The sequence below is a fragment of the Mobula hypostoma genome, chromosome 11 (assembly GCF_963921235.1).
Source record: "Mobula hypostoma chromosome 11, sMobHyp1.1, whole genome shotgun sequence".
NCBI lineage: Eukaryota > Metazoa > Chordata > Chondrichthyes > Myliobatiformes > Myliobatidae > Mobula > Mobula hypostoma.
This window is the reverse complement of record NC_086107.1, coordinates 53776300-53794735: the sequence shown is the minus strand read 5'-3', so window position 1 is coordinate 53794735 and position 18436 is coordinate 53776300. Positions and strand designations below refer to the sequence as shown.

At 41.6% G+C, this 18436-nt stretch overlaps 1 protein-coding gene across 5 annotated transcripts in view; it reads left to right on the top strand.

The window, feature by feature from the left end:
• pgghg (protein-glucosylgalactosylhydroxylysine glucosidase) overlaps positions 1 to 18436 on the top strand; it is a 48676-nt gene that overhangs the window by 15482 nt on the left and 14758 nt on the right. For 4 of the 5 annotated variants that reach the window (XM_063062067.1, XM_063062065.1, XM_063062066.1 and 1 more), the window contains exons 6-11: positions 795 to 926; positions 6218 to 6329; positions 6725 to 6797; positions 7685 to 7821; positions 8779 to 8912; positions 18255 to 18350. In XM_063062067.1, the coding sequence (XP_062918137.1) occupies positions 795 to 926; positions 6218 to 6329; positions 6725 to 6797; positions 7685 to 7821; positions 8779 to 8912; positions 18255 to 18350 (684 nt within the window). The remainder of the gene's footprint in view (positions 1 to 794; positions 927 to 6217; positions 6330 to 6724; positions 6798 to 7684; positions 7822 to 8778; positions 8913 to 18254; positions 18351 to 18436) is intronic. The other variant, XM_063062068.1, reaches the window with a different exon arrangement.

The window sequence follows — 18436 nt, the reverse complement described above, 5'->3', positions numbered from 1 at the left end:
CAGACCCTTAGTTCAGCACGGAGTGGAGTATACGTCATGGAGCAGCAAGCTGAATTACCCTGAGTTACCCACATAACAGATGTTATTGAAATATTTCAAATGCTTTCTCTCTATACAGTAATACTTAATTAAGTGGAGGTCAGAGAGCTGATGGTCTGTGAAGTTTAACTTTCGCATGCACTTTTTAGCAAGAAGGAATAAAGTTCCTTGCACAGTACCTCCAAATCATAAGTCCTAATTTAAACCTTATATATTAGATAGGTTGAATGAATTTCTTTGCCATAAATTTAGAGAGCAGAGTCCACTAAACTTTGGTTCGTTATTCATATTGCTCAAATTGTATAACATAAATAGACCAGAAAGCGAATATAGTTAAATGGAGTGAAATGAAAATAAAAGCAAGTCCTGATACTTGTGTTCTGTATATAATATCTGCAGGCATTACTTTTAGTTGTAATATCAGGGAATATAAAATGGGCCCCAACACTTACTTGGATAGCATTTCTGTCACTACGTTCTGATCACTTCATTCCAGGAATGATTTGGAATGTTTGTGTTGTATGGATTTCCAGCATCTCCAGATTTTCTCTTGATTATGATTTATTCCCTTGCATTTTTTGGAAAACAATATCTAAGCTTTTTTAGAAACCTTCTTTGACTATAGAACCGATTCGGATTCAGAACCATGGTTGTTTTAACCTCACTGCAATTCATTTTTCTTACTGGTGATATTGATAATTACGTAATGACAAATAAAAATTGTGAAGGAAATTAAATATGCCTTGTTTTGTAAGGGTGCCAAATACCCATGGGAAAGTGCCTTGACTGGATTTGAGGTCTGTAACGAAGATATTTATGGATTGAAAGAAATTCACATCAACAGTGACATCTGCTTTGCATTTCAACAGTATTTTTATCTCACCCAGGTGAGCTCAGTATGTTCTGCACACTTTGATTTAGCAGATTATCATTTGTATCACTGTGTTACTATGGACCATTTGGATAAGGACTGTCTCAGTTCTGGGGACAACATATAAAATGAACTTGTCGCATGCTGTTCAATCCCAATTAAATTTCTGGGGTGTCTGACTTACTTCTTATATTAACCCTTAGCATTTCTCTGAATTTTCTATTTGCTAATCATAAACTGTAAATGTCTCACAGTTGGTCTGCTTAGTGAAATCCGTATTGCTGAGAGCAAGAGTCATGGATAATGTCTGGACTCATCATTTCCCAGCATCTGTAATGGTTACATCACCTAATCACAGCAATGTCCTATCTAATTTCTAGTTTTTTTTTATTTTTAAAGAATAGTTTTCTGTAAGGTTTAGTCATTTTCTACTCAAGAGGTAGAATATTTAAATATAGGCCATGGTAGATCCTCTTGAAGTCCTGTGCACCAATACTACGGAGGCTATGATGGAACTGACTAATTTTACAACTCTGTACAGTTTACTTTGATCCTGTGCAGTAGCCCCCTCCCCCATACTAGACGGTGATGCAGCCAGTTACAATACTCTTCATGGTAAATTTACATGAATGATAAGGTCAGACCCTTCCCCCTTAATTATTGCTCATGTGGGTCTCAATGCCTATTTCAGCATGCAAGCAATTGTAAGACTCTCACATACACATGACAGTTTTGTGCAAGTGAGATCAGAATATGCTTTGATTAGCCTTTGATATTATGGTGCTTATCGTGTGGACTCCATGTGTTTGTTTACATTGCGATCACAGAGAACCCTCAACAATGGCACGATACTACTGCACTAGTCATAATTGTGATAAAATTCCATTGTATGGTGGCCTTTCAAGTTGGGTTGTATGAAAGTATTCTCAACTTCCAAGCTTATAGAGAAAAATAAAATTGCCTCATTATCTGGTTTAAGTCATTTGGTAATGATGTAGCTTTGCAGGAAACGTGTAAGCCTGCATGCACTAATGATGCAACTATGAGGTATCACCGATAGCAGGGAACCATTGGATTGTGCGTAGCAGGAACAAGATTTGAAAAGGAGCAAGCGGGGTTAGATGGAACATTCTGCACGTCACAGATTGTGTGGGTTCTGCGTAGCAGGGACGAGATTTGAAAAGAAGCAAGTGGGTGTAGTTGGGACATTCTGCACCTGGGGTAATTAGGCACTTGGTAAGAGCCAATTAAAAAAAAGTTAGGTTTAAGCAGAGTGGCCACTGTGGGAACAGCCATTGTTGGAGTGGGCCAGTGTTAGAGTGTGGAGTTGAGGCTTTGGTGAGGAGAGGGAGAGGCTGTAGGGAGATATCTTTCTTAATGCACATTTGGAGCAATGGGAATGCCAGGCAGAACAGTGGAATGCTCCTCTTGCTGAATGTGGGAAGACGGGGAGACCTCCAGTCTTCCTGATGACTTCACCTGCAAGAAGTGCACCTAGCTGCTGCTTCTTACGGATGGTTTTAAGGAATTGGAGTTAGCGCTGGATGAACTCCAGATTACTCAAGAGGCTTGGGGTTGAGTGAAAGGTGATACAGGGAGGTAGTTACACCTAAGGTGAAAGACATCATTGGTAACTGGGTGACTGTGAGGAGAGGAAAAGGCAATAGGCAGCTAGTGCAGGGTAATCCTGTGGCTGTTCCCATCAGTAATAGATACACCACTCTGGATACTGTTGTGCAGGATGGCCTAGCAGAGGAAAGCCACAGTGGTTAGGTGTCTGGTAAAAGGACAGAAAAGGTCAGCTGTAGTGATCAGGTATTCAATAGTTAGGAGAACAGGCAGGAGGTTCTGTAGATGAGAACGAGATTCCCAGATGGTATGTTGTCTCTCGGGTGCCAGGGTCGAGGATATCTCGGATTGAGTCTGAAGCATTCTTAAGCAGGAGGGTGAGCAGCCAGAGGTCATGTTCCACGTTGGTGCCAATAACATGGGTAGGAAGGGTGACGAGGTCCTGCAAAGTGATTTCAGGGAGTTAGGTACTAAGTTAAAAGACATGGCCTCCAGAGTCATGATCTCAGTATACTACCCATGCCACGTGCTAATGGGGTCTGAAATAGGAAGATAATATAGTTTAACAGGTAGCTGAAGTGTTAGTGAATGAGGGATGGCTTCCGACTTTTGCATCATTGGGCTCTCTTCTAGGGAAGGTAGAGCTTGTACAGACAGGATAGTTTCCACCTGAACTGGAGGGGGACTAATATCCTTGCAGGAAGATTTGCTAGTGCTGCATGAGGGGGTGGGTGTTAAATCAGTGTTGCTGGGGAATTGCAATAGAGCACCAGAGCAGATAGTGGAGTGATTGTGGAGGAAGATGGTGTTAAGCGTACATTCAAAGTCAGGAATCAAAATTCATGGGATTAATGTTCTGAGTTGTGTGTGTTTCAATGGAAGGAATATTGTAGGGAAGGCAGGTAAGTTTAGAGCAGGGATCAGCACATGGAATTATGACATTGTAGCCATTAGTGAGATTTAGTGGTAGCTCAATGTAGAAGGGTTCTGTTGCTGTAGAGATGATAGAATGGGAGAGATTATAGGGGAGGTTATTACTAGTCAGGGAACATGTGACGGCAGTACTCAGATAGGACAGACTGGAGAGTTCGTATACTGAGGCTATGTTGATAGAACTGAGGAATAGGAAAGGGATTATCCTTTAATGGAATAATGTTAATGGGATTATACTTTATTGTTGCCAAACAATTGCTACTAGAACGTACAATCATCACAGCGATATTTGATTCTGCGCTTCCCGCTCCCTGGATTACAAATAGTAAATGTTAAAAATTTAAATTATAAATCATAAATAGAAAATTGAAAAATGGAAAGTAAGGTAGTGCAAAAAAAAACCGAGAGGCAGGTCCGGATATTTGGAGGGTACGGCCCAGATCTGGGTCAGGATCCGTTCAGCAGTCTTATCACAGTTGGAAAGAAGCTGTTCCCAAATCTGGCCGTATGAGTCTTCAAGCTCCTGAGCCTTCTCTCAGAGGGAAGAGGGACGAAAAGTGTGTTGGCTGGGTGGGTCGTGTCCTTGATTATCCTGGCAGCACTGATTATACTATAAACAGTCCAACAGTCAGCAGGAGTTAGAGGAGCATATTTGTAGAAAGACTGCAGACAGTTGCAAGAAACATAAGGTTATGATAATAGGTGATTTTAACTTACCACATATTGACATATTGTAAAAGCACTGGTTAGGACAGAGTTTGTCAAGTGTGTTCAGGAAAGCTTCCTTAATCAATATATTGATCTCTCAACTAGAGAGAATGTGATATTGCATCTCCTGTTAGGGAACAGGACAGGCAGGTGACAGAAATGTGTCTATAGGAACACCTTTTAGATCTAGTGAACATAATGCCATCTGGTCCTTGGGTTGAGATTTTAAATTGGAGAAAGGCCATTTGGATGGTATCAGAAGGATCTGGCAAGCGTGGATTGGCATAGGTTGTTTTCTGCAAAGGTGTGCTTGCTAAGTGGGAGGCCCGGGATCAATAAAGTATGACAATGACTATGACTTCAAAACTGAAATCTTGAGAGTGCAGAGTTTGTATGTAACTGTCAAAACAAAAATCAAGGACAATAGGTTTAGGGAGATTTTGAGGCCCTGGTTAAGAAGAAGGTGGTTCATAGCAGGTATAGGCAAGTAGGAACAAATGAAGTGATGATGGAGTACAAGAAATGCAAGAGCTCACTTGAGGGAAATCAGGAGAGTAAAAAGGCGGCGTGAGGTTTCTCTAGCAGGACGGCGAATCCTAAGGGTTTCTATAGATATATTAAATGCAAAAGGATAGCACCGGACAAAATTGATCCTCGTGAAGTTCAAAAGTGGTCATCTATGTGTGGAGCCAAAAGAGATGTGGGAGATCTTAATTGCATATTTTTTGCATCTGTGTTTACTCGGGAGATGGATACGGAGTCTATAGGTGAGGAAAACTAGCAGTGAAGTCATATACAGACTAGGGAGGCGGAGGTGTTTGGTGTCTTGAGGCAAATTAGGATGGAGAAATCCCCAGGGCATTCCCTCAGACCTTGTGGAAGGCTAATGTAGAAACTGCTGGGGCCCTGTTAGAGATACTTAAAACATCCGTAGTGACAAGTGCGTTACTGGATGATTGGAGGATAACTAATGTTCTTTCATTCTTTAAGAAAGTCTGTAAGAATAGGCTAATAAATTATAGGCTGGTGAGCCTGACATTAGTAATGGATAAGTTATTGGAAAGTATTCTAATGGATCAGAGATACAAGTGTTGGATGGACAGGGATTAAATTGGGGATAGTCTGCATGGCTTTGTGAATGGTAGGTCATGTCTAACCAGTCTTATAGAGATTTTCAAGGAAGTTTGCCAGGAAAGTTGATGAAGGAAAAACAGTGGACGCTGTCTGCATGGATTTTAGGAAGGCCTTTATCAAAGTCCTGGATCGCAGTCTGGTCAAGAAGGTCCAGCCACTTGGCATTCAAGATGAGCTAATAAATTGGATTAGATATTGGCTTCACAGGAGAAGCCAGAGTGGTAGTAGCTGGTTGCCTTTCTGACTGGAGGCCTGTGACTAGTGGTGTGCCTTAGGGATCAACGTTGTTTGTCATTGATCATGTAGGGGGATCTTTTTCACTCAGAAGGCAGTGGAAATGTGGACTGAGCTGCCAACAGAAATGGTAGTTGTGGGTTTGATTTGAACATTTAAGTGGAATTTGGGTAGGTACACGGATGGGAAGGGTATAGAGGGCTATGATCAAGGTGTAAGTTGATGCAACTAGACAGATGAACAATTCAGCATAGACTAGACAGGCTGTATCTGTGCTGTATAACTTTATGACTCTAGGTAGGTAACATCTGAAAATCCCAGGGAGAAAAATAAACATTTGCTGTTCAACGCAAACATGAGGAATTCTGCAGATGCTGGAAATTCAAGCAACACACATCAAAGTTGCTGGTGAATGCAGCAGGCCAGGCAGCATCTCTAGGAAGAGGTACAGTCGACGTTTCAGGCCGTGACCCTTCATCAGTATGTTTGCCGTCCAATTCTACATGGACCCATTTTACATTCTATCATGGACCTATTTGATCTTTTACCTTCAGAAATGCATAATTCCAGTTTGCAAATTCTTCTAAAAACTATCTAAAGGGAGCAACTCTTGAGATGCACTTTCAAAGAGGACTTTTTTTCTGTTGGGTGTTCCTGTAGTTGCAAGATCTTGTATGAGCTACTTCTTGGCCATTTGTTTAAATTACTTTATTTTCTTTGTTTTTTTAGGACCTGGAGTTTTTTCAGAAGGAAGGGGGTTGGGATGTGGTACGCAGCATTGCTGAATTTTGGCACAGCCGAGTGACTTGGAACCCTTCTGAGATGTGCTACGAAATTAAAGGTATCAGATGTAATATGTTGCAGGCAGAAATTACATTCTCTTCTATGCTGACGATATCTACCCTAACAGACAAGCTGTGAGAATGAAGGTTTGAGCCTAACTGCTCTGAAAGAATTTGATAAATAAAATAAACTCTTTCTATGGTGTAAATTTCTACATTTCTGTGAACCCCAAGCTCATGACTACTCTTGTTAGAAAGGGTGAGTTGTGCCTGATTTTGATCAGGTTTACATTTTATACTGAGCACACCACTAAAACTGTGATATGTGAGTGTCCTGATTTGTTAGGAATACACTTAATTAAAGCATTCTGTGGGGAATAATCCAATCAAATTAGGAATATACTGAATGTTGTGCTTGCAAGTCACTGATTATTTAATCTTATCTAATTTCAAGGAGTGATGCCACCTGATGAATATCAATCAGACGTTAACAATTCTGCCTTCACTGCTGTGGGTGCCAAGTACAGGTGAGGGTGCAGCAGAGAGCGGTGAGATTTGTATTCGTTTTGCAAATTCACCAGTTTTAAGAATGAGAGTGATAAATTTCTATAGTGTCAATCCAGCACAGGAGAGAGCACTGATGGTTGGAAATGTCTTGTTCAGTGTTATTTATTTGGTGGAATTGAAGTTCAAGCATTCAGGAAGCGTAACTTCTTTTGGCCCATAACTTCCTCTCACTGAAGCACCACCTGCATGACCACACTGACTGCTGACTCCAGGGCTACCCTTAACACTGACTGGAGCACACTTGCCATTCTGGCAGCGCCCACTCTGTTCCACGTGGTGGCCCACCCTTCCAGTCACCCCTACCACTCTGTCGCAACTCCATAAAAGGGGAAGCCTGTGTGACACCCAGCAGAAGCACCGTGGAGTGAAGATCCACTGTAGGACTTCACTCCTTCTCTATAATCCAGTGAACCTGGGCCCAGATACGGGGCCCACTAGACGCCAAGCCCATTTAGCATTTGCTTCACATCCAATGAGATCAATCCTCCAGGTATTGAGACGTAACAGATGTCATCCTTTCCAGGCCTTAGATCAGACACTCAGGGACCAGGTCATGATTGGGCCAGTCTTCTGGACTCAAGTTCAAGTGTAGGTTTAATTATTATTCAGCTGTGGGTATCTATACAGCTAAATGAAACAACGTACCTCTGGGACCAAAAGGAAGAACTGTGTGTGTGGTTTTTGACTTTTGGAGCTTTAAAATGGAGTTCAGTACTTCTGGTAAATTCCATTGTTAGTGATTATTAATTCAGCTTCTCGGATTGTTCTTTGAATTTTTTCACACAGCACTGCTCCTAATTGCTGTTATTTTCCAGTTAATCAGTGGAATTTCTGTCATATTTTCCAGCTTACTTTTCGCTACAGAGTTGGCGTCCAAGCTACAGATCGAAGTTCCATCAGAATGGATGGAAATAGCTGGGAAAATCAAAGTGCCTTTTGACCATGAGAAGCAATATCATCCTGAGTTTGATGGATATAAATCAGGTGGTGTAAGATTTATTTTAAACATCCTTAATTTACAATCATAGTGCCTTATGGCAGATGGAGTTCATTTGGCACATCCTGCTGTCAGAGCAATCCTATCATCCAGCTTATTCCCCTGTGACCTTTTTACTTACACATGCCCCCTCCCAGCAACCCCAAACCCCCAACCCCCCTAGTATGGTCCTTCAATCACCTATCTACAGTGGAAGCAATCTGCAGTAGGCAATTAATCGAACAACCCACATGTCCTTAGAATGTGGGAGGAAACAGGCACATTCGGGAAGAGCCCATGAGGTCACAGGGAAAATATGCAAGCTCGACCAAATAGCACTGGAGGTCAGGATTCAGTCCAGTTTACTGGAGCTGTGAAACAACTGCAGTTCCTGCAGGATCACTGTACCATCCAGTGAAGCCCAACTTTCTAAGGGAAGAGTGGAGAACAAAAAAATTGAGGGCCAAGATTAATTGTGGATACTAACTGAACAGCTCTTTCGAAAGCCCAGCTGTATCAAATTGGGTTTATGGATTACATTATATAACATGTGCCTGAATACATTTGCTCCTCACTTCCTGTGCGTGCACATGCGCGAGTGTGCACGCACACACACATGCACACGCACACACACATCACAAGTATTCAATAATAGTGTGGGAAAAGATCCCAGACATTGACATGCCTCCCTCCATGGCAGTCAGCAGTCCTATATGCAGCTGATATAGGGGGAGTTCCTTTAAGGCCTGGTGCCTTTCCCAGTGGTCAGAATGGAATAGATGTTTCAGTTGTGAGCCTGTCAGTCAGAGATTACACAGGTCTCATATCAGAAAATGAGTCTGGGTGAAAAATCTTTGGCCAACATCACTATCTCTTGCAGCAGCTCCAACTGTCTTCTCTCTGGTCTGCAGCACACCGAACAAGGAATGAAATAACTTATGTGAGTAGCTGTTTCTTCATTACAGGGGATGTTGTGAAACAGGCAGATGTTGTGTTGCTAGGTTACCCACTCATGTATCCAATGAGTCCTCAGGTGCGGAAGAATGACCTGGTAATATATGAAGCTGTGACGGATCCTGAGGGACCAGCCATGACCTGGGTTAGTACAAGTTTAATTCTGGATCTTAACAGGCACAGGAGAGACACCATTTTAAAAGATTATTGTCAAACTTAGTTAAATGTCATCTGACTACACATATTGAAACAACGTTCCACTGGACCATGGTGCACCCACAAAACATATATCATATGCTGTGTGTGATATATGTTCATGGGTGCACTGTGGTCTGGAGGAACGTTATTTTGTTTGGTTATATATACCTACTGTCAGATGGCAATAAACTTCAACTTGAAAACTTACCAATAAATAAAACAAGTAGCAAAACATTTCATTAAAACCATTTTCTTTGTTAGTATATTGAGTTGATTAGCTTCTGTATTCATAGAACATAGAAATTTATAGCACATTATGGGCCCTTTAGCCCACAATGGTGTGCCAACCATGTAACCTACTTTAGAAACTGCCTAGAAATTCCCTACCACAGAGCCCTCTATTTTTCTAAGCTCCATGTACCTATCTAAGAGTCTCTCAAAAGACCTGTTGTATCTCCCTCTACCACTGTCACTGGCAGTGCTTTCCACACATCTACCACTCTCTGTTTAAAAAAACTTAGCTCTGACATCCCCCTGGTACCTACTTCCAAGCACCTTAAAACTATGCCTCCTCCTGTTAGCCATTTCAGCCCTGGGAAAAAGCCTCTGGCTCTCCACACGATCAATGCCTCTCATCATCTTATGCACCTTTTTAAAAATTTTATTTATTATTTTTTTTTTCTCTGCTAGATTATGTATTGCATTGAACTGTTGCTGCTAAGTTAACAAATTTCATGTCATATGCCAGTGGTAATAAACCTGATTCTCATTCTGATTTATTGGGTCACCTCTCATCCTCCGTCACTCCAAGGAGAAATGGCCAAGTTCACTCGACCTGTTCTCATAAAGCACACTCTTCAGTCCAGGCAACATTCTTCTAAATCTCCTCTGCACTCTCTTCATAGCATCCAGATCCTTCCTGTAATGGGGTGACCAGATATTCAGTGGATTGAGATGCGACAAATGACCAGTGAAATTCCAAATGCTAGGGTTGAATTTTTTTTCTGAAGCATTGTCAATCCAATGGATATAAATGGAGTAAATTGCTTTATCATTGTCGCATGAACCTAGGTTCAGGGAAAATTTTTGATTTCCATGCCATCCATCCCTACAGAGCATTTCTTCATCTCAGTACGTTGAGGTAGTACAAGGGAGACGCAATAACAGATTGCAAAATGAAGTGTTACAGAGAAAGTGTGGTGCAAGCGGACAATAAGCTGCAAAGCCATAACGAGGTAGAGCGAGGCCCGTTTTATCAGACTGGGGATCTTATAACAGCAGGATAAGCTCTCTTTGAGAGCTTCTATCCCGGTGGTACATGCTTTCAGACTTTTGTATTTTCTGCCTGATGGGAAAGGGAGGAAGAGTGAAGGTTTGGGTGGTAGGGGTCTTTGATTATGTTGACTGCTTTACTGGGTCAGTGAGAAGTGTATGGAGGGAACCAAGATCTGTGTCCACAACTTTCTGCAGTTTCTTGCAGTCTTAGGCCTAGCAGTTGCCAGGCGCAGCCATGATGCATCGGGATGGGATGCTTTCCATCTGGATAGATGAAAATTGGTGTGAGTCAAGGGGGATATGGCAAATTTCTTTAGCCTCCTGAAAAGTAGAGGTACTGGTGCATTTCTCATCCATCGTATCTACGTAATTGGACAAGGACAGGTAATTGATGACATTGTCTCTGAGGAACCTGAAGCTCTCTACCCTCTAAACCTCAGCACCATTGATGTAAGTAAGAGCATATGCACCCCTTCCCATCCTGAAGTCAGTGACCGGCTCTTTTGTTTTGCTGACTTTGAGGGAAAGATTGTTGTCATGGCACCGTGCTACTTGGCTCTTCGTCTCAAATTCAAAGATTCAAAGTACAGCCACGAAACAAGGAAGACCATGGAACCTGTTCAAAGAAAACAATCAAACCTCCCCCCATGTGCAAAAATAAACAACACAAATGGTAAAAAAAAATGAAGTGAGAAACATAGAATATATAAAACACAAAATCGAAAGAGTCCAGGCATATTCAGTTCATCTCAGTTCAGTCTAGAGCTGTGCTCCTTCCAATGTTCTGACTCATCTTTTTTGGGATTTGGCCCAGTGTGGTGGAATCATCTGCAAACGAGCAAAGTCGTGAGTAGAGTTGGAGGCTGAGGATGCAGCCTTGGGACACAAGCGTTCAGAATATTCATGATAGCGGTGTTGCTGCCTGTCCTTACTGATTGTGGCCTGTTGGTCAGGAAGTCAAGAATTCAGGTGTGAAGGGAGATGTTGAGTTCCAAGTCTGAGATCTTGGAGATGAGTTTGCTTGGAATTATAGTATTGAAGGTGGAGCTGTATTAATTTTGTCTAATGCAGCTAGCTCTACTGTTCGGATAGTTTCTTCATTGAGCAAATTGGCACAGTAGTGTAGTGGTTAGCACAACGGTTCACAGTGCAAGTGACCTAGGTTCAATTCCTGCTGGTGCCTGTAAGGAGTTTGTACATTCTCCCTGTGACCGTGTGGGTTTCCTCTGGGTGCTCCGGTTTCCTCCCACAGTCCAAAGACCTACCAGTTGATAAGTTAATTGCTCATTGTAAATCTTCCCGTGATTAGGCTCAGTTTAAATTGTGGGATTGCTGGGGGGGGGCGCGGCTCAAAGGGCTGGAAGGGCCTATTCCACACTGTATCTCCATTAAAAAAATTACATTGTTTTTCAAGGGAACAATATCTCCAAGTCTTTTTGAAAATATTCTGTTTACTACTTCATGGAAATGATATAGGTTCATAATATTGTTAGACTCAGGATAGATCCTCAGAGATGTTGACACGCAGGAACTTGAAGCTACTCCCTTTCCACCGCTGATCCCTCAATGAACACTGGTGTGTGTTTTCCATCTTCCTCTTCCTGAAGGTCATAATTAATTCCTTGGTCCTGCTGACATTGAGTGCAGGGTTCTTGTTGCAACACCACTCAACTGGCCAATCTGTCTCACTCCTGTATGCCTCCTTGTTATTACCTGAGATTTTACCCACAACAATAGTGTCATCAACAAATTTATAGATAGTATTTGAGCTGTGTTGAGTGTAGACACACAGTTATGAGTGTAGAAAGAGTAGAGCAGTGCGCTAAGCGCCTACTTTGAGGTGTGCCTGCATTGACTGTCAGTGAGGAGGCATTGTCACCAATCCATACTGATTGTGATCTCCCAATGAGGAAGTCGAGGATCCAGTGGCATATGGAAGTATAGAGGCTCAGGTTTGGAAGTTGCTTAATATCATAAGAGTAACTAAATTTTGACTAAAATATGAGTTCATTGTTATTAGAACTTTAAGATGATCACAATTATATCCAATTCTATCTAGTCCACCTGGATTTGTAAAGATGATCTTGTGTTGATCAGAGAAGGGAGACAAATAATCTTGATAAAAGGAACTTGTTGAGTGTACAAAACCATTTCATATATTTAGAATAATGTTTTAGACTTATTTCAGCAGGGCAGGAGAAATCAGTTTGAAACCTTTGAAGCAATGTTATTTTTCTTACTAGTAATTCAAAGATTAGCAAAGTTTGTCAGCTTTGCTGAAGAGTTGTGAAATTAGTAGTGGATGACAATGAAAATCTGAGAAGGGGGGCAAAAATTAGGCTGGTTGTTGAGTGTGCTTCAACATTTGTAACACTATTAAATGGTGTGCTATGTACATGACAGCTGACAGTTTCACCACAGAGTGTACCAGTGAGAAAAGAAAGCTCAACTAAATTCCGAAGGCTCTGATTTTCTATGAGGATAGAAAATTCCATTTTTGCCCACTCACCAGAGAGGTAAAATGCAATTTTCTCTGCTCTTAACTGAATAATTTAATTCTTGTTAAATGAGAACCAGACATTCTAACATGCATATGGCATTTAGAGAATCTAAATCTTGAACTTTAAATTGGCTAAAAATGTAACTTTAAATAACTGGATCTTTTTGAGTGAAGGCAGATATCTCTGTAATATTTATTTAAAGATCATGAGTTTTTTTTTCCCTTCTATGGAAAACGACATTGCAATACAATAGAATTCCCATTTCATAGGGTTATGGAGTCATAGAATAGCACAGCACATAAACAGGCTCTTCATCCCAACTCATCCTTGCCAATCAAGGTACCACCTAAGCTAGTCAGACTTACCCAATGTTTGACCTGTGTCCCTCTAAACTTTTCCCATCCATGTACTTATCCAAACGCCTTTTAAATATCATTATTGTACCTGCCTCAACCACTTTTTCTGGCAGCTCATGCAGTATACTCACCACACCCTCAGGTCCCTTTTAAATCGCACCCCTCTTGCATTAAACCTAAGCCTCCAGCTTTTGGTTCTCTTTCCCTGGGTCAAAGACTATATGCATTCTTTCTACCAATGATTTTATATATCTCCTGACTCTACCTAGTCTCCAACACTGAAAGGAATAAAGTCCTAACCTGCTCAACCTCTCCCTCAGCTCTTCAAGTCCTGGCAATGTTCTCACAGAAGCTGTTTCTGAATTGCTGAGTGTGTGCCTTCAGGCTCCTGTACCTCCTTCTTGACAGTAACAACGAGAAGAGGGCATGTCATGGGTGGTGGGGATCCTTAATGATGGATGCCGCCTTGAAGGCACAGCTCCTTGAAGATGTCTTGGATACTATGGAGGCTAGTACCCATGAATGAGCTGACTAATTTTACAAGTTTCTGCAACTTACTTGGATCTTGTGCAGTAGCACCCCTCCCTGGGTGATGCAATCAGTCCAAGTGCTGTCCACGATATATTTGTAGAAGTTTTCGAGTGTTTTAATTGACAAACTGGATCTCAAACTGCTAATGAAGTATAGTCGCTGTCTTGCCTTCTTTATAACTGCATTGATATGTTGGGACCAGGTTAGGTCCTCAGAAATATTGACTCCCAGGAACTTGAAACTGCTCACTTTCTCCACTTCTGATCCCTCTATGAGGATTGGTTTGTGTTTCCTCGTCTTACCCTTCTTGAAGCCCACAATCAGCACTTTAGTCCTGCTGACACTGAATGCAAGATTGTTGCTGTGATACCACTCAACCGACTGGTATATCTCGCTCCCGTACACCCTTTCGTCACCATCTGATATTCTACCAACAATGGCTGTATCATCAGCAAATTTATAGATGACATTTTAGCAATGCCTAGCCACACAGTCATGGATGTAGATACAGTAAAACAGTGGGCTAAGCACACATCCCTGTGGTGCACCAGTGTTGATCCTCAGTGAGGTGGAGATATCATTTCCAATCTGCACAGATTGTGGTCTTCCAGTTAGAAAGTCAGAGATTCAGTTTATTGTTCATTCCAAAGGACACCCAGGTCCAATATCCCAAAAATCAGATCCCTTAAGTCCCATAGCCCCTCTGTTCATCCTAACTTACTGAGATCTCTCATTCAAATCCTGATCACCGACTACACCCAAAGGCCACAATCTTTTCGTGCAGCACACCATAATCTGGAACAATTTTGTGTCTTCGGCCCCTCCTTCTCCTTGAACAGATCCTCATATTGGGTGACATGGATTCAGTCAGGACAGATATCATAAGAACATAAGAAATAGGAGCAGGAGTAGGCCATCTGGCCCATCGAGCCTGCTCCACTATTCAATAAGATCATGGTTGATAATACAGCTCCACACACTTCCTTTTTCCCCATAACTCTTAATTCCCCTGCTTTGTAAGTCTACCTAATAGTGTCTTAAATATATTTAATGAGGTAGCCTCTATTACTTAGTTAGGCAGAAAATTCTACAGATTCACAGCTCTCTGGGAAAAGCAGATTCTCCCCAGTCATAAATCTATTCCCAAATTTTGACACCATGTCCTCTAATTCTAGTCTCACTTACCATAGGAAACAACTTTTCTTTCTCTGTCTTATCGATCCAGTTTATCGGTTAATGTTTCTGTAAGAACCCCTGTCTTTCTTCTGTATCCCAGGTCAACCAGTCTCTTTTCATAGTCTAACCTCCTCATCTCTGGATTCAATCTGGTGAACCTCCTCTCCACCGCCTCCAAAGCCTCAGAATATCTTTCCTCAAGTAGGGAGACTGCACACAGTACTCCAGATACTGGCCAATACTGGCCTCACCAATATCCTGTACAGTTGCAGCATAAACTCCCTGAACTTAATTTCAATCCTTCTAGCAATGAAGGGCAATAGTCCTTTTGCTGCCTTGATAATCCGTTGCACCAGCAAACCGACCTTTTGTGATTCCTGTACGAGCACTCCCAAGTCCCTCTGCACAGCAGCATGCTGCAATCTTTCACCATTTAAGTAATAATCTGATCTTCTGTTTTTCCTTCCCAAGTGGGTGATCTCCCATTTACAAACATTGTGCTCCATATACCAGACACTTGCCCACTTCACTTAACCTATTTAAATCTCTCTGCAGGCTCCATATCCTCTGCACGATTTGCTTTTCTGCTCAATTTAGTGTCATCAGCAAACTTAGATACGCTCCATTCGGCCCCCTCTTCCAAATCAAGTTATGGGGTCATCACTGACCCCTGTGGCACTCTGCTCATTGTCATCCAGAGAAACACCCATTTATACCAACTCTTTCCCTTCCTTTGGTTAACTCTTCCTCTATCCATGCTGATACATTACCCCCAATCCCATGTACCAGTCATTTATGCAGCACCTTGAGGGATGCCTTCTGGAGATCCAAGTGTACCACATCCACCTGTTTCCCTCCGTTGAGTGTGTTCATAATGGTGAGTGACTTGCTGTGACGCTTGCTTAGCACACCATTTTAGTTCATTATAATTTTTTGGTTAAGCTTTTCTCTTCCATGGCCATTTGAAGTTGAGGAGAAGATAGGGGTGGGGGTGGAAGGTGTTGAGGAAGGGGGTGCAGGGTCTCATGTGAAAATTAAATCCTTATTCATATCTCAAACTGCTGATATTAAAGCATTTTGATGTTCTGAGTTAGATTTCAGCCAGCCATGAGCACCAAAGGCTAAAACCTTTCCTCTCAATCAATGAGATTCAAACAAGCAATTTGGCCCATCAGGGTCTGCTCCACCATTCCATCATGGCTGATTTATTATCCTTCTCAACCCCATTCTCCTGTCTTCTCTCCATGACCTTTGATGCACTTACTAATCAACAACCTATCAACCTCTGCTTTAAAATTCCTAATGGCTTAGCCTCCACAGCCGTCTGTGGCAATGAAGTCCACAGATTCACCAACCTGTGGCTAAAGAAATTTCTCCTCCTCTCTGTTCCAAAGGGATGTCCTTCTATTTTTAGACTGTGCCACGTGGTCTTAGATTTTCCTACTGTAGGAAACATCCACTCCACATCCACTCTTGTCAAGGCCTTTCAATATTTGATAGGCCTCAGTGAGATCCCCCTCCCTCCATTCTTCTAAACTCTAGTGAATACAGTCCCAGAGCCAAAAAGGGCTCCAAGAATGTTAAACCTTTCATTCCCAGGATCATTCTCATGAGCCTCCTCTGTACCTTTTACAATGCCTACATATCCTTTCTTAGATAAAACTGCAGACTGACTATTTCCTTATAAACTCTCAGCATTACATCCTTACTTTTACACTCTAGTCCTCTTTACACACTGTATTTAAACTGTCTGCATTGCAGATACTAATAGGTCTCATTGACACTGTCTTCTGTATTTTCTGCAGAGCCTCTGCATATGATATGCCCATTTCCACCCAAACACGCCGCACTTCACAGCTTTCCTATATACAGGACACCCTGCATTAACAAAGTTATGTTCTCCATGATTGTCATAATCATGTTCTCCACCAAATCTACCACATCTACCACACCACTTTTCACCCTTAAACACAGCTGCTACTCGACCAAACCTCTAGCATTGTAAACATCTCAGAGGGGGTGGCACACAGACCTGAACCATATAACCTGTTAACCCTCTCCGGTAACTTTTGTCCCATCAAATTGAATTAATACCAATAAGCTATCTGTTCTAGCTCTACCATGAAACCTTCTTAAACATTTGATGTCCACAACCTTTCCCCCAACTAAATTATTTTTTACTTGGTCCGTGATTACATCTAGAGGCACTCCAGAGATTACTCCCCAAAGCCACTGTTGTTTCTTTCTTTTCAAATCTTTTTATTGTTGTATGAGACAAAAGAAATAACATGAGCACACTGAAGTAACAACACTTACAATGTCTCAAAAAAGACATTATCTTAAAGATTGAAAAAAATCTTGTGATAACAAAAAAAACCTACTAAGCAGAAAAAGTGAGAAAAGAAAAGAACCCATTAGGTGTACAACCCCGGAGTCATGCGTCATACAAAAAACTTCTAAAAAGCCACTGTTGTTTAATATAATTTCTTGGTTTTACTTTTCTTCTTCCCACATCTAACTCCAAAGCTTTCTCATTTCGTTTACTATCTTTAAAAAAATACTAAGAATGCCCCATCTCTTAAAGGTTTTATACCCACAATATCTTCTAGTCCTTTTTACAAATCCTTAGTTGCTCTAATTGGATTGATATTAGAAACAGGTCCACATTCAAAACTCAGCAAAACCTTAAACTCTTCCTTCTACTGCCTTCATTGCTGCATGATAAGCTGCTACAGTCTTCAGCCGGCTGTTTATTGATCCATTTTCCAGAAATCTGCCATTCACCTTCCTCCAAAAAACCCAATACCGCTTCCCATTTCCTACCTCCATCTTCTCCGTTACTTCCTGCTACCTCTATCCCCCTTCCTGCCTGAGGGAAAACCCCCAACAGCAGGCTCAGTCCTTTGCCCCAACTGCAGTCAGTTTAACTAGCTCCTCCTCCTCAGAGCCTCGGCATAATCCCCCTCCTGGCATGACATTTTAGTCATCCTGCATTTGATTGCTAATTTAAGATAAATTGTGTCCTGCTTCATGCTGTTAATTCTCACTCCTGTGCAATCAGACTGATGTTGGAACAATCCAAAATGGAGAGTAAACAATTAAAAACCAATTCCTATGGACAAAAGCACTATTTCCTCTTGACCACATTCCTTTTCAGCTCAGTCTGCTTTTGAAGTTTTCTCTCCGTTAGCTACAGGAGCTGTACAGGTCTGGAGAGTATCTGTGGAGACAGAAACAAAGTTAATGCCTCAGATCATAGAAGGATTACGGCTCAGAAAATTTCGCCTATCGTGGTCACACTAGCTCTCAATTAGAGCAATTCTCTAGTTCTATCAAACCAGCCCTATCTCTGTAAATGAAAGGTCATCTGCTTGAAACTTTAGTTGCCTCCACAGATGCTGCCTGTTTCTTGTCTGGATGTATTATTTTATTTTATTTTTTATTTTTCAGAGCATGTTTGCAGTTGGATGGTTGGAGCTGAAGAATGCTACCCAAGCTCGGCAGCAACTGAACAAGTGCTATAGCAATATTCAGGAACCATTCAAGGTACATAAGTGTTGTCATGAAAACTTCTTATGGCTCTTTCTGGTTACCCGCACTCCAAACTAAAATTATCAGAAGCTATCTAAGTG